Here is a 16,960-nt window from a genome sequence, read left to right on the forward strand (position 1 = left end):
AATTCAAAAATGGAAAAAGGGAAATTCATCCCCAAGGGTTTAAAAGTGGGTGGCCTCAAAGGAAAGAACCTTTTTCCCACTTTTTTTTTTATATCTTTTAAATCTCGCCGGGAAAATTTTCTCTTGGGAAACCCCCTTTTTCCCCCTTTTCCTGTGTTTTAAAAAAGTCTCTCCTTAATCATTTGTTGAAAGCTGCGTTTCCTTGTGCCTTGTTTTGAAAATTCTTTTGCTTAGTAAACTTGAAATTAGGAGGGAAACCGTAGCTTATAGCATTTATCAATCAAGTGTCCGGTTTTCTTTGCAATGTTGCAAATGAGAGAAGATTTTTGTTATCGTAACCAATCCTTTGTCCCCAAAATCGGTAGAAAAAGTCCTCTTGTTCATTACTTGAATTTGTAGCAACAAAAGGAGGATTCCCACGGATATTTTGGTGTGTTATTTTGGACTTATAACTTTGTTTTTAACTTCTTGAATTAAAAGTGCCGCAAGCATTTGACACGAGTATGAGTAGAGGTGAAATCATTAGAATGTTTCCCTGCTTTGCACCACGGTAAGTATCATTTAAACCCATTAGAAATTTAAGTAATCTTTCATCTTGCTTAAACTTGATATTTTTCTTTTGCTCCTGACGGAACATTCCACCAAGACATGGTGAAAAAAGAATCCAAGGTATCCAACTCATCCAGAGTCGTTTCGTCTTGGTAAAATAAGAGTTGCAATATCGGATGCACCTTGAGTAAGGTCACTAAGCTCCCAGGAGTTGAAAAAAGCCTAACTTTTGAGCTTTGGCCAAATCTTGCCTCGATTACAAATATCTTTAGAAGTAGAATAGTATAAGAACAACACGAAATTTCCACTAGATAAAGAGTTTAATAACAAGAAATGACCATGTTGTTGGAAATACTGAACCAAGCTACGTGCGGATCAGTTCACGCTTGGTTCTCGGTAGATCCATCGACAAAACCAGTTATTTTTCATTTGTTAAGGCTATCCACATTCCTCTTTTCCATCACCAAAACTCCTGCCATCAAACAACGTATTGGTTAACGGTGTGCCGGAGAATCGAGATGGTGAAATAAAGAATGGATGAGAGGAATCAATGAGTTCATTACGTATGCTGTGCAGCGGCTAAATTGGAAACTTGGGTCCCAATGACAGTGACATCGACATTTTACATCATTGTAACGAGAGATGAATCGAGATAAAACAAGAAGGAAACAAAAATTGGAATAAAGCAACGGAAATATTCGGATTGAATGTAAACAAGAAGGAAACAAAAATTGGAATAAAACAACGAGAGGGATTCGATTGAATGCCACGATACTGCCATCTTGAAAAAAATAAATAAAGAGATTGGACGAAGAATGTCCTTTTCTATTTACACTACCGCTATTTATCGGTGTAAGGAAATCTGCTTGTGTATATTTACGCGGCGGCTATTATTACAAGTCATGTGCCCATCACTATTCTACTGGTACTAAAATAAAATATTCTATTGGTACAAAAATAAAATATTTACATCGGCCCATAATGCCACGTTATGCAAGTCACGTGCTTTTATGCTTTCACGCTTTTACTTTCCACATAGTACCACATTGTGTAGACATGTTCTTTTATGCTTTTTTTTCACGTGTTCCATCGGCTTTTTCTTTGTCCTTGTGTGTGTTCCAAAGCAGCATATGGCCATTACACCATCTCATCTTCTCCACTTTTAAAACCCACTCTTTCTATGCATAATTCACGCTCCTTTTAACCTTCTGTAATTCCAACAGCAAATCAATTGTGAATAGTGTCCCAAATTGTCCCTAAATTATGCTCATCACATACTTAAAAGTGAAACTTTTCCTCTATAATATTGATATTCTTATACTTGCTTTATTTATTAGAAAAATATGTTTGAACCTATACTCATGACATTTAATTAGAACAAATTTTGTCTTTAAGATTAGAAAAGAAACCAGTAAGCTAAGAAGTTTGAATACAAAATATTATCGAGTTTATAGAAGAGAAATATATAAAAATTCCGTCATACAAAATGAAGTCACCAATTAATCTCACATGATGAAATGCTCAAAAAAATTTCAAAGTAAGATCATTAAAATGAACAATTGGCAAGTATTTTATTTTCTTTTAAGTCTTCAAGTAGCTGTGTCATCGGACTATAAACAAAGTTTATCTTTTGGATGACACGATGGTTTCCAGGAAAGAAATCACTGGATTTAATTACTACTTAATTAAAGGTTTCATTTTCAGAATTATTATCGAAAGGCATTGACACAGCTAAATATCAATGAACTAACCTGCACCACTTCATAACTTTGATAATACCTTTTATCATGATTATATCTTGACATATCTTTATCACTTTCGTTTCACTTTGTTTTTGGTCACTTTTACATTTTTTGCAACTTAGTCAAATAAATTCTTCAACTTTTCGCCATATGATGGCTTGACATGAATATATTCATAATTATTGTTGATAATGAGTCTACATTTTGTACGAACACAACTTTGAGACTTGATCTGTCTTGATGATACCAAACATCAGTATTATGCGTTCCTAATTAACACAGTTTCCTTCATTTGGCAAAGATATATTATTAGAATTGGAGTAACATTTAAATACTAGTATAACCTTTAGGACAAATAAATAACTAAATGATCATTTAATGAGCATAAGTTTTTTATGTTTTCTTTTTCCTCTCAACGGGTTTTATTTTTCATACATCTAAAAGCACAGCTTCACAGATCTAACTATATCTTCTGTAATACATTGGAGAGCAATTGTCTCAAAACTCCATATTATTCTTCCCTCATTGGTAAACAAAGCAAAAAGAGTGTTCCCTGGTCAAAATGTTCAGTCTGTATTTTTTCCTAAAATATTTCCATTTAAAGCCTCCAGAAAGGTGCAGCGTACTAGTTTACCAACACGTACACGACATTTCGGCGTCCTTAAATCTTAATATTGAACTTTATGATTTGAGTTCAAAATTCTACAACATTTTATTTAATTTATTGGATTTGAAAATTATTATTCGTACTTATTTAATAGATTCTTTAACAAACATAAATTTAAGTTAAAATTATTGAATTCGGCTGAACCTATAATTTATACACGACTAGTTCATCGCTTCGCGATCCTTGTGGATACAATAGAAATATTCTATATATATAAAACGAATTGTCCGAGATTTCAAGAGCAAAATAGGAATATACTAATATACTGTAGTATACTAGCTAGAAAATTTGACGCCGGTATCAAATAACTTTGATGTTTATCGGAAATAATCTGTCTATCCCACAAAAGTAGAGGTAATGCCCCATACATCTACTACTTCCTGCCACACTTGCGGAATTACACTCCGAGCATGTTATTACTGTTGTTATCAAATAACTTTGATCGCGGCACAAAGCAACCCCGGTGGTGGCAGCAAGCTATCAAGCAAATCGAAAGTGAGCATAGAAGCCTTCGGCCTTGGCAAACGCTGCAAATTGTTCACCGGAAAAATTGGCTTCGGCTTAATTTCCGGCGAACCGAGATACTTAGCTTGCATATATTTATGCTTCCTCCATGGAGCCATGTGCATCTTTTGTTCCTTCATGCATTTCTTTGAAGCACAACACAGTATTTTAATTAAATTTCGAAGCCTCTCAACCTTTCCTACGTATACTTCAGGCAACTGTTTGACTAGACGATTGTAGTCTTCGTTGGCACGTGCCATTTCGAATTCTCCCCTGAAATTCAACTCTATGATCACCTTCATCTCTCCATTTCTTGAACTTGCGTTTTGCACCACTTCCATGTATGTGTTTTCACCTTTAAAAGGAAAAACAATAAGCACAGAAGATTTAGCCATTTTACTTTGTTTTTTGGGGTTCAATCAGAACAATAAAGGGCTGAAACTTAGTGAATCGTGACATAGTCATTCTGCCACTTATAATACCCCATCACATATTTAAGTCATGCGCAAATTTTCTTCGTATAAATCAACATTTTGTATTTGCAAAGAGATAGGAGGTGTCGGGTACCCGATGGAATTCCGGTTGAGCTTTTCCACTTGGACTTGCAAATGTAACAATTGAAACCTGCGTTTATAAGGCGTTCCGTGATTTCTTTTTGCATACATTTCCGGCAACTATCCATCACCATTTTCCTGCAGGTGCAATTGATGCCACTTGATTTCAATTCTTTTAAAGCCCCCTTTGTTGCTTTTCTGACTCTCGATTCAAAAGAAGTTGTCCTGCACAATGTTGTCTAGAAAAAAAATACCTTGTAAGTAAGAGGGACGAATTTAATTAATTTCTACGTATATTATTTTCAAAGAAGAAAAAGTGGTAGTTTAAATTGGTACTATTGTAAAAAGATGGTACCTGAAGAAGCTCCTCTTGTGATGCCCAAAACAACTTATTCTTTTCACTATTGTTAACATTATTTTCATCTTCCTCTTCTTCGCCCATTATATCTCCACTGCTATAGCTAATGCTCGACTCTAACGAACTTTTTGATGACTCAAACTCGAGACTTTCGTCTAAGAACCCAAATATAAGACCATCAGGGTCATCGGATTGCTTCATCGGAATTTTAGACACTTTTCCGGCCATCTTAACTATACTTGTTAAGACTAATTTCTCTACTCAAATACTCAATTAGGCTAATTTTATTTGCCCTATGATTTTTGTGGCAAGAATTTGTTAGTTCTTATAAAGTGCAGCATTGGGACCCATTGGAACCCACTTGATCCAGGTGGACGAATTATTCCCCACGCATATGCGTATCAATTTTCACTTGTTTATTTGGCTGGTTGTCATTATGGGATGTGTTTAATTAAATTAGGCGCATATTCACCGTGTATAATATTTGACTGACTACAACTATAGATGACTGTATACGAGTAAGATTTCAATTTTGTAACTTGAAAAGTACAACAAATTAGCAAAATAAAATTAAAGTTGCAACTTGCGGCAGTGTAGCTTTGAGAGGATTAAGGCTGATCTTGTATAGCTGGATTTTCCAATACTCGTCGTCAGTCGTCAGCTTGGAAATTTAATTAATTGGCTGTTAATTAATTAAAAGATTCCTTGAAGAAAAATTTTGGCATGCAAATATTAATTAAGTACCGCTTGCGGAAATCATAATTGTTAGCGCGGAAACGATAAAAACACAGTAATTAACCTGGTTCGAATCGATGTGATTCTAGTCCAATGGTCGAGAATGGCGACACTTATATTAAAATCAAGGGAGAAAGTAGTTACAAGATTGAATCTGCTTGGTTCTATGTTTTGCCTTTAATAAATCACAGGATTGCGTACGTATTTATACTACTAGGTCTAATTAAATTCGAGAAAGGATCTAAATCCCAATCACACTTTCGAAAACCAACAAAGAAAAAAAGTTTCCTTTTATTTCTTTCCTCTTTAATAGGAATTGGCTTGAATATCTTCTCAACTTCACAATCTCCACCTTGAGATGAATTTCGAGCTTCCGTATGACGTCTGGAATTCGACCCAATGTCTCTAAGCCTACGTGAGCTAACTCGGTGTAGGAAACAAGAGACCTAACCGAAACCTTGTACATACTAGTAGCTCTACCTTGCCCTGCCGTTCTCCATCCTGACGCATCAGTTGATGCGAACTCCTGCCAAATTCATACAATGATTGAACTTGACAAGAGAAACTACCTTGGTCAACATATCCGCTGCGTTGTCCTTTGTGTCAACCTTCAAGACCTTAACTGTGCCTTGTTCAACCACATCACGAATAAAATGAAATCTGATATCAATGTGTTTGGTGCGATCATGAAATCTCTAATTTTTTATCAAGTGAATAGCACTCTAGCTATCATATTTTAGAGTTGGTTCATGTTGAACCCTACTCAATTCTGACACCAAAACTTTCAACCATATAGCCTCCATCGCTTCTTTGCCATATATTAGAACACATTTGTGGACAAACAACTATAGACCGGAGAGTTGCCTTCCAACTTATGGCACTTCACTGTAAGAGTAAAGATATAGCGCATTGTTGATCTCGGCTTATCGATCCTCGGCAAAATCGAATCCACATAACCAAGGATCGAGAAGCCTTCATTTCTCAACCCACAAAAAGTTAGACCAACATTCGAAGAACCTTTAAGATATCTCAATATCCACTTAATTGCTTCCTTATGCGTCTTACCCGGATTAGACATGAATCGACTTACCACACTCACTGCTTGAGCAATATCAGGTCGAGTGCAAACCATAGCATACATAATGCTACCAACTGCACTAGAATGAGGAACTTTTGACATGTACTCCACCTCTTCCTTTGATTGCAGTGCCATCAAAGAAGAAAGTCTGAAATGTTGTGCCAACTATAAAGTAATGGGTTTACATTTATTCATGCCAAACCTCTAAACTACCTTCTCAATATATTTTTTCTGTGAGAGATGTACCTCACCGTTCTTCATGTGAATCTCCATTCCAAGAATTTTCTTAGCTTCACCTAAATCTTTCATGTCAAACTCCTTACTTAGCAGTTTCTTCAAATCATTTATCTCTGTCATACTATTAGCAGCAATAAGCATATCATCAACATATAACAGTAAATAAATAGTTGAATTACCAGATACCGTCATGTAATACACGCAGCTATCAAATGCACTTCTCGAGAAACCTTTTGTAATCATGAATGCATCAAATCTTTTGTACCACTGTCGTTGTGACTGTTTCAAACCATACAAAGATTTCTTCAATTGACAAACTCGGGTCTTTTTTTCTTCAATAAGAAATCCTTGCGTATTCATGAAGATCACCTCTTCAAGTACACCATGTAAGAATGTAGTCTTGACATCAAGCTAATGAAGCTTCAAGTCATAATGGGCAACCAAAGCTAGTAACAAACGAATTGAGCTATACTTCACGACTGGTGAGAAAATTTCATTGTAGTCGATTCCCTCCTTCTGACAAAAACCCTTAGCAACAAATCTCACTTTGAATCTAGCATCTTCCACACTCGGAATGCCATCCTTTTTTCTGAAGACCCATTTGCAACCAACAGTTATCTTCCCCTTTGGTAGACTCACCAAATCCCATGTCTGATTCTTATGCAGAAACTCCATCTCTTCGGTCATGGCTAACCGCCATTGATCAGCTTCACCGCACATAGTAGCTTTTGTAGAGCTTGAGGGTTCCAGATCCTGTATTTCCTCCTCGGCAGTAGCTAATGCATAAGCCACAATATTAGCTTGCGAAGGTTGAGGATAATATTTTGGATTAGGCTTCGGAGTTCGTTTGTCCCTTCCAATAGCTATACTGTATGGTTCACCTTCAGGTACTACTGTGTGAGCTTTTTCATTGTCTGACTCCACCTGAGTGACTTAATCCTCCTGCTCGGTGAGTTTCACATTTTCCTCCACCGTTTCGTTATAAGAACTCTCCGTCCGCAAACTCCGTGAAGTCTTTACAGGATCAAGCATAGAGGCCTCATCAAAAGTAACATCTCTACTGATTACAAACTTAAGAGGATCTAAACTCCATATTCTATATCCTGTTACCCCTTCAGCATAGCCCATAAATAAACCTTTTCGAGATCTAGGTTCTAGTTTTCCATCACTTACATAATAATATACGGTACATCCAAAGATTCTTAAGTACGAGTAATCAGACGATTTACCTGACCATACCTCATTTGGAGTTTTGAAGTCAATCGCCGATGCTGGAGAATGATTAACAACATAACAAGCAGTATTTACTGCTTCCGCTCAGAACTCCTTAGGCACCGTGGCATTAGAGAGCATACATCATGTTTTCTCAAGAAGAGTGCGGTTCATCCTTTCAGCTACTCCATTCTGTTGTGGTGTATGCCTAACAGTTCTATGTCTCAATACAACATGAATCTTGCAGAAATTGTCAAACTCTTCATTTCAAAACTCCAGGCCGTTATCTGTTCGAAGACATTTAATCTTTCTGCCAACTGATTTTCAATTAATGTCTTCCAGTTTTTTAAATTCTCAAAGACATCACTTTTAGCCTTTAAGAAGTATACCCAACCTTGCGTGAAAAAACATCAATGAAAGTAAGAAGATACCTTTTTCCACCCTTAAATGGAACCTGAGATGGATCCCATAAATCTGAATGAATGTAGTCAAGTACCCTTTCGGTTTTGTGCTTGCACATGCTAAAGCCGACTCGTTTCTCGCTTTCCAAGGACACAATGCTCACAAAAATCAAGTGTACTAATCTTCTCACCTTTCAAAAGGTTTCAGTTGCTCAAAATTGCCAACCCCCTCTCGCTCATGTAACCTAATCTTATGCCACATCTTAGTCTTGTCATCATCTGATAACTGTGAGGATGCAGCATTCGCACTACCTAGAATGGTGCTGCCCATAAGTACATAAAGACCACCCTCCAATTTTACCTTTAACATGAACGGAGAACCCTTGGTCACCTTGTAGATTCTACCTTCACCCACACACTTGTATCCGAGCTTATCAAGAGTACCAAGAGAGATCAGATTCTTTTTCAGATCGGGAACATGTCGAACCTTAGACAATGTTCTTATGATGCCGTCATGACACCGTATACAGGCTGAACCAATGCCTACTATTTCACATACTGCATTGTTCCCCATAAGTACAAACTCGTCATGCTCGTAACTAGTAATCCAATCTTTTCTCGAGGTTTGTCACGTGAAAGGTACAAGCTGAATCTAAAATCCACTTATGTGTTTGAATGTCATATGTTAAATAGCGATTAGCATATAATCTTCTCCGATATATGAGCCCGAACCGTAGATTTAGTCGTTGTTTTATCAATCTTCTTATTCGGGCAATCCCTCTCAAAGTGACCTTTTTTATGACAACCCCAACATTCAGCATCCTTCCTACTCACCCTTTTCCTAGACTTTGACCTAGCTACTGATTTGCCTCTCCCTATTTGGCTCGAGCGACCTCTAATCGTCAAACCCTCACCATGCTCCTCTTTCTCGCCATTGTTGAAATGGTTTCTTAAGTAATCTGAATTCAATGCATGTCTTACCATCTATAACGTGACCACTTCCTTACTGTACATCATTGAATTAACAATGTCTTTGTACGCCGGTGATAATGAAAACAATAGAGTGCAGGCTAGTTCTCCATCTCCCACTTTAATAGCAGCATGAGTAAGATCCATAGCCAATTTATTAAAAGCATCAAGATGATCCTGTAAAGTTGTACCGTCTCTCATCTTGAAGACGTGTAAACGCCGCCTTTAACAACATTCTAGTTGTTACCGATTTCTTCCGGCAGAGATCTTCAAGTTTCTTCCACAAATTCGCACCGCTTTCTCAGATTAACACGCTCGTCCGATAAGGATAATTGAATTGTAAGCAACGCATCCATCTCAATCTTCTCGCTTCTCGGCCTTTTCGTATTTTCGGGATGGCGAGTCGTCCAATAGACTGATCCTTCTCTAGGTAACAACGCCATGATCTTGATCTTCCAGATGTTGAAGTTATTACTTCGCCCATCAAAATTCGTTACCTCAAACTTCATAGATGCCCAAAATTCGCTACCTCAAACTTCATAGATGCCATAGTCTCCTCGTCTCCTAGATCTCACGACCTGCAGGCTTTGATACCAATTGTTAGCATGGAAACGATAAAAACACAGTAATTAAATCGATGTGATCCTAGTCCACGGAGAACGGCCGGCACTTTTATTAAAATCAAGGGAGAAAGTAAGTTACAAGATTGAATGCTCTTAGGTTCTATGTTCTGTCCTTAATAAATCCTAGCTAGCATGTATTTATACTACTAGGTCTAATCCTTTCCTAGAAAGGATCTAAATCCCAATCACACTCGAAAACCAACAAAGAAAAAAAGTTTCCTTTTATTTCTTTCCTCTTTTGAGTAGGAATTGGCTTGAATATCTTCTCAACTTCACAATAATCTATTACGCCATCGCAATTAAACTATAATGTTTCTAACACTATATATTTAAAATTTCGATTTTGAAAATGTCTCTTTTAGTAACAATTACCAACTGTGTTCATGCATGCCAATCCTAATCTCTTTTTTACTTTTTATATATGTGTGGCACTGTGAGTGTGTGTGCGCGCTTCTGAAAGATACAGACAGCCAAAGCAAACTTCATTGGTCGATACTGAACAACTAAAACTACTTCATTGGTCAATTTAATTAAACAACTTGATTGTGAGTGTGTTTGGAAAAAGATATTTGTTATTCATGAGAGGGGCGTCCTCTTTCTCTCTCTCTCTTTTTTTTTTCTTTTTTTTTTTTTTACTCCAGTTTCAAATATTAATTTGTTCTAATAAATTGAAGTTATTTTACAATATTTGACGTTAGAAATTATTTGTTGTTTTCTCAAATTTTACAATATCTGACGTTAGAATAATTTGTCATAGAGTGCTAATTAAGCGAGATGCTTAGGGAGGAGATACCGTTAACATAGTAGATTCTGCAAGTCTGTGTAACTAGAAGCAGAATTTTAGTAGGAATATGATTTGTTAAGGCGAATAAATGTAGATCAGGAACCAGAATATTCATTTAAATTTGTTGCCAGAATGTCATTTTACGACTTACGTTCTTGCTACTCTTAGTACTATTATTTACTCCCAAGAAAAGAATTAGTATGTTGGCCGTGAAAATAGTGGCACACAGACACAATCACATGTAATTAGTATAATACTGGTATCTAGGAAGCATCAACAGTGTGTTATGAGCGGCTTCTAGTTTTTTTTTTTTTTTTTTTTTCCTTGGGTCCTATGTTGTTGCACAATATGCTTTTAGCATATTCTTTTATATAAGATCCAATCAGCTGTGATCACTTCGCCAGCTAAATATAATACATCATGGAGTCATTGTTGGTACTACTTGTTATTGCTTCTCTTATTGTGTAATTACAACTTGTTCAGCAGATTAATTAGACTTAGCTTCATGATACTTTTTTTTTTTTTTTGGCTTATGATACCATACAACAGTTGGCGTTGTATAATATATCACGAGTAATTAATTAGTACTAGGTGTTAGAGTTGTGTGTAATTAGTACTTATGTGAGCGGTTTCTAGTTTTTCTAAGGTCGTACGTAGCTGCTAGTTTGTCCTATAAAATGCTTTTAGCATATTCTTATGTTTAATGGTCCAATCAGTGATGACTTTACCAAATATTCTTCCTTCCTCCTGCTCTCGTCCTACTAGTGGAAATAGATTTAGAAGTATGCACCTTTTAATATGTACACATGCTTTAAAGAATTTTAAAAAAAAATTATATACATATAGTTCAATTTCGAGACAATGAATGCATCAGCATCTAGCCATCTAGTGTTTGTACATTACTGTAGACTTGTATATGCTAATGTGACACAAGCGTATATCCTTAAGTGTAATCTTCTTTCTTTCTATTCAGCATGAATGCCTAAAATAAGCATGCAATATTGGCCATATTTGAGCCACAGACTTCAAACTATTGTTGACAGAGTCGGTCGACTCAGAATTTGATCTGATCTTTATGGGTATTGAATTTTAGAATATTATATATATAGCGATTTTAAGTATTAGTAATTAGATTTTAAATTAAATTTTGTATATATATTTAGTGAATTCTTAATAGTTAACACATATATAAAGTTTGAGCCAAGACTATTGAGTTCTTCTGACTAACCATATATATCTAATAGCCTACATTATTTCACCCTTGGTAGCTGAAGAATCATCATGATAAGAACAGTTAGATCTTCTTCTCTTACCCCTTCTTAAATCAACACGGTTTTCATTAGATTAGTCATGTTCCCTGAGAATACTGTTTATAACTTAATTTGGAAGCTGTAGTTCAAATTATTAACACTTTCTTAATTAACTTGGGAAAAAAGTTCAGTTAGTACCTAGAGTGAGAAAGGAGAAAAATAAGTTAACGATATATGTAGCCATGTCGCGCATGATATGTAATATCTTAACTAAGCTTGAGCATCTACGGTTTAGAGTAAAGGAAATCGGCTTTCTATGGTCTAGAGCATCCACGTACAAGTGTGAATTATTTATTGATACGATGGACCTCGATCCTATAGTTAAACTGTATATGACAGTGAAAAAGAATTATAAGATAATTAACTATGAACTTTCCACCTAAAGTTATTAGATAAATGGCACTGTCTCACTTAAAGTAATTAGATAAAGGCCACGTTCTTGTTGTTTATTAAGGAAAAAAATGACACTTTTTTCTGTTTCTCTTCTTGATCTGATGCCAGGATGGTACTTAGGAACATTTTTGGATTAAGTGGAAAAAACTAAAGGTGGGGAAACAAGTTGCAAGATTTTAAACCAATAAGGAGACCCAATGGCTTTAGATGATCAACAATCATAGAGGCAAAGTGGGCTAATGATAAGAAGCAAGAAAAACAAATTAATTTTTCATATATAATATATGTCGCTCTTAAGTCTATGTGTTTCCTAGCACATTATGTCCACATTGAAAGCCAGATAAGGTTTAATGAGATGAAACATTTGCTAGTGCTAATATTTTAATGATGACAAGTTGTGTTATTGTGCAGATTGATACTCAAGAGTTGCCAGAAGCCCAATGAAGAATAACAAAGCAATAGGCCCAAGTTGAATCAAGAAGATCCACAGGCTCACAAACTTTTTATTGTGCAGATTGCCCTTTATTTGGGGTGCTCTTTAATTTTTGCCCTTCAAATTGGTGGTCTTTAAATTTTACTCCTCGCCTAACACCCCAAGGTTGTGGGTTCGAACTCCAACTCAATTAAAAAAAAAATCGCAAGGCGGAATTTTGCAAATCTGCCCAGCAAAATTCTGCCCACAGGCAGAATTTCTGCCTAAAGGGCAAAATTTAAAGACCACCATTTTGAGGGTTAAAAATTAAAGACCACCCCAGCGAAGGGCAATCCTACAAATTGCCCGCTGATAAATCAGTCGGCCCATTGTAGAAGGTTAACTTCATTTGAGTTAACTAACAGCAGGATCCTACACCTAAAAGGAAAGGAGATTTGTAGACGCTTCCTTATTAATGAGGAAAATCAAGGAAGTCTTCTATTAAGGAAACTACAACTGGTGATTGAGAATCTTTTTTTTTTTTTCCAAGGTTCCATCTATATGATGGAGGAGTTTAGGCAGTGACTCCAACCTGTATATTTACCAAAAATCATAATTACACGGAGGAGGACATAAACCTTAGCCTCCAAAACAGGATGAGAATTGGCTATCACCAACCTATGATAAATAAGAAAGCAAAAATATCCACCATGTGCATAATAGTGTTGGGAATCCTCCAAGTGATTTGCAGCATCGCTAAGTGATGCTATGTACATAGTGGAGAGTATTAACAAAAGATTATCCACTGTCATGGATGACATATTTGTTCTTCTTTTTTCTGAATCTGAAGTTTGGTAGTCCATCAGTTTCTAACTTTTTGAGGCTCTAATATTAGAAGGAATGGAAACAGTCCCACTGAAGATAAATGTATTCTTGGCCTTCTCTCCTAGATTTGCCAAAGATGTCTGCAGTGTTGTTACCCTCTCTAAGCGTGTGACAAAAGATAAAGTTGCCATTCTTGATCAAATCCATAACCTGTTCTATAATGTGATTTAGCTGCCAGGGTGGCTTTTTAATCCTCATGATCAGGTTTAGAACAATCATAGAATCTGACCCAACTATCACATTAGTGAAACCATTATTGATACACAGAACGATACCTCTAAGCATTGCCTTAGCTTCTGCAAGATTGTTACGGCAATCCCCATAATACTCAAAGAAAAGCACATATCACGGATCCATTATGATCTCTAATAATGCCACCCCCTCCTGAAGATCCCGGGTTCCTTTTACTATAGCCATCCACATTAAGTTTAACCCAACCAAGGTCAGGTTTGAGCCAATATACAGCCACAAACACAATCAGAGGTTTCAGCTGGTCGACTGCCTTAAAAACATCATGCCAAGCTATAGGAATCTGAAGGTTTGGAAATTGCAAATTGATGACCAACTTAATGAATTTGCTTGTTGAATTATGAATCAATCCGACATCTTAATATTGTCAAACCTTGATGAACACCTGCTTTTCCAGATGTGCCAGCAGATGGCTGTTGGTATGCACTGAAGAATAGTTCTATGAACATCATTCTTGGCTTTGACAAGCCACCACTTCATTGCCCTATGTCTAACCAATCCCTTGCTCAGAGTGATGCCACACGAATTGCAAAAGAAATCCCAAACTTTATTGGCCATATCACTCTCACTGAACAGATGAAAAGCATTCTCCTCTTTGTGAATAGTGCAGCAGTTATAAATAAAGGACATGACTCCACATTTCTTAACAGCTATATCAGTAGTTACTTTGTCCAAGAGGACCCTCATCATGAAGAAGGAGATTCTGAAAGGAATCCTCTTGTGCCAAATATTAACACTTGATAGAGTATTACCTTTCTTCTTTCTCACCAACTCCCAAGCTGATTTACAGCTAAATACCTGATTGATCAGACATCCAAACAGATTGATCATCCCTAGCAAAGTTGATATGGATATCCATGATGACAGTAACCACATTATGAGGAACAATTCTCATAAGTTTACCATGATTCCAAGCCCCATTCCTGAAGAAGTCCTTCACCAAAATTCTTTTAGGAGTCCTTCCATTGTGAATAGTTAAAGCAAGGGGTCCAAGTTTAGTCCAAGAATCCCACCAGAAGGAGACGTCTCCTTTGCCCAAATTCCAGAAAATACATGGTTCCACAGAGATCTTAATGTCCATCATCCTTCTCCACCCATGGGACTGTCCCGAAGCCCTCTTCTCGGCTACTGGATGAAATCTTTTACAATACTTAGCTTCAAGAAAATCCCTCAGAAGAGAATGCTGAATTCTGAATTTCCACCAACTTTTGGTAGAAAAAGCTTTGCAAATATCAGAGAGAGATCTGAAACCAATACCACCCTCCTTCACTGGAAAGCATAAATCATCCCATGCTATCCAGTGTCTTTTATTTCTGTTTCCATCCATACCCCAAAAAAAAATTGCTATTATCATCTCTATCTTATATAGCGCAATTTTGGGAGGTTGAACGGCAGCTAACAGATGTAAAGTAAGGGAATAAAGAATTGAATTAATGAGGACAACCTTTCCTCCATAAGAAAGAAGTTTTCCTTGCCATCCCTGCATTCTCTTGGCTATTTTAGCCACCATGTTGTTAAAATAGACAATCTTTTTTGTCCCAACATAAATGGGACATCCAAGGTATTGCATAGGAAACTGGCAGTGTGAAAATCCAGTGATGTGTTTGATGATGTCAATTCTAGGGTCATCATCCTCAAAGGTCACATAGAACCCTGATTTATTTTTGTTGATAAGCTGTCCAGAGATTCTTTCATAGCTTTCCAATTTATCCATCATGAGTTTCAAGGAATCAGGGTCTCCTGAAGAAAACAAAATGGTATCATCAGCATAGCATAGATGAGAAATATAAGGAGAATTTGTATCAATAGAATAAGGAATAAAATCTGAAAACTTCAGGGAATCCATAAGCTTAGAAAGCAATTCAGCCCCTATGAGGAAAAGTGAAGGAGATAAAGGATCGATCTCCTTGCTTTAAACCCCTAGTGGAATGGAAAAAGCCATGTCTACTTCCATTAATATTAACAGAGTACCAAACATTAGACATTAATCTCCATATAATATCAATCCATCTTTCACTAAAACCAAATTGTCTAAGGACTTTACAGAGATATTCCAAGGAAACTCTATCATAAGCCTTAGCCATGTCTAGTTTCAGTACCACATTACCAAATGTAGATGGATTAGATATGTTATGGACCATTTCTTGAGTTAATAAAATATTATCAGTAATTGATCTCCCTTTGATAAAACCATTTTGATTAGGGGAGATCAATTTGTGCATAAGAGGACTAAGTCTCTTATTAATCAAAGTGGAAATAATTTTGCAAGAAAAATTGCTTAGGCTAATAGGTCTTAATTCAGTGAAATTTTGGGGGCAGTCCACTTTGGGAATAAGAGTGAGACAAGTGTGAGTGATGGCTTTTGGGATTTGATTTCCTGCAAAAAAAATCACAAACCATAAGAAGCAAATCATCTTTAATAATGTCCCAACAAGAGTGGTAAAATTTTCCAGAAAGACCATCAGGTCCAGACGCACTATTAGCGCTCATGGAACAAACAACATCTCTTAATTCATCCATAGTGGGGATAGTAAAGAGATTGTCATTATCAAGATCATCAATAACTTTAGGAATATAATTAAGGATAGAGAAGTTGGAATCAATATCCTCTTTAGAGAATTGATTCTGATAAAAGGATACAGCTTTCATAGCAATATTCTCATCTCCTTCGATCCAGGTGCCATCCTCCTTTCTAATCTTCTTGAGTGATAATCTTTTCTTCCTTCCTTTGACAATAGAGTGAAAAAACTTGGAATTGATTTCACCCTCAACAAACCAATTAATGCCAGACTTCTGTTTCCAAAAGGACTCCTCCATTTTATAGGCTTGAATTAGTAGAGCATTAGCATTATTCAGATCAGATCTGTTAGTCTCAGAGTTGTCCAAAAGGATCTTGCTTTCTAGGTCTGCAACCTTCCCTTCCAAGTCTTTAACCATATCAAAAATATTCCCAACGGACCTTCTAGACCATTGTGATAGGTTTCTGCAAGTGTTCTTAAGCTTAAGGTGGAACCTCTACATAGAGGATCCCTGAACCTCAATATTCCAGGCCAAATTTACCACTTCTTTAAAACCATCTTCTTCAGCCCAAAAGTCAAGAAATCTAAAATATCTAATAGTCTCCTGATTAGTAGCTTTAGCAATAGTGAGAAGTGGTGAATGGTCAAAACCAGTTCTAACTAGATGATTGACACTGGTTGAATCAAAGAGGTTCATCCAATCTTGATTAATCAGCACCCTATCTAGTCTTTTCCAAACTCTTTTTTCAGGAGCCCAACCGTTACACCAAGTGAATTTA

General features: G+C 36.5%; 1 protein-coding gene and 1 long non-coding RNA gene across 2 annotated transcripts; both read right to left on the bottom strand.

Annotated features, from left to right (window-relative positions):
* Positions 1-3,374: 3,374 nt before the first annotated feature.
* On the bottom strand, positions 3,375-4,684 carry LOC132036715 (uncharacterized). Its single transcript, XM_059427095.1, has 3 exons — positions 4,372-4,684; positions 4,030-4,255; positions 3,375-3,817 (listed from the first exon to the last, which is right to left on the bottom strand). Exons 1-3 carry the CDS (start codon positions 4,600-4,602, stop codon positions 3,387-3,389), a joined length of 888 nt encoding a protein of 295 aa, XP_059283078.1. The 5' UTR covers positions 4,603-4,684; the 3' UTR covers positions 3,375-3,386.
* An 8,426-nt stretch (positions 4,685-13,110) lies between these two features.
* Positions 13,111-13,902, bottom strand: LOC132036532 (uncharacterized). The gene is made up of 2 exons (XR_009409602.1): positions 13,689-13,902; positions 13,111-13,513 (listed from the first exon to the last, which is right to left on the bottom strand). It is a non-coding gene; the product is annotated as an uncharacterized LOC132036532 (long non-coding RNA).
* Positions 13,903-16,960: the final 3,058 nt, after the last annotated feature.

The sequence above is a fragment of the Lycium ferocissimum genome, chromosome 11 (assembly GCF_029784015.1).
Source record: "Lycium ferocissimum isolate CSIRO_LF1 chromosome 11, AGI_CSIRO_Lferr_CH_V1, whole genome shotgun sequence".
NCBI lineage: Eukaryota > Viridiplantae > Streptophyta > Magnoliopsida > Solanales > Solanaceae > Lycium > Lycium ferocissimum.

Excerpts from the sequence above, each read along its gene's own strand:
- LOC132036715 (XM_059427095.1), bottom strand. The coding sequence starts at position 4,602 with ATGGCCGGAAAAGTGTCTAAAATTCCGATGAAGCAATCCGATGACCCT. Across the intron at positions 4,256-4,371 it reads CACAAGAGGAGCTTCTTCAG|ACAACATTGTGCAGGACAAC; the intron begins GTACCATCTTTT and ends TTTTTTTTCTAG. Across the intron at positions 3,818-4,029 it reads CTCAACCGGAATTCCATCGG|GTGAAAACACATACATGGAA; the intron begins GTACCCGACACC and ends TTCCTTTTAAAG.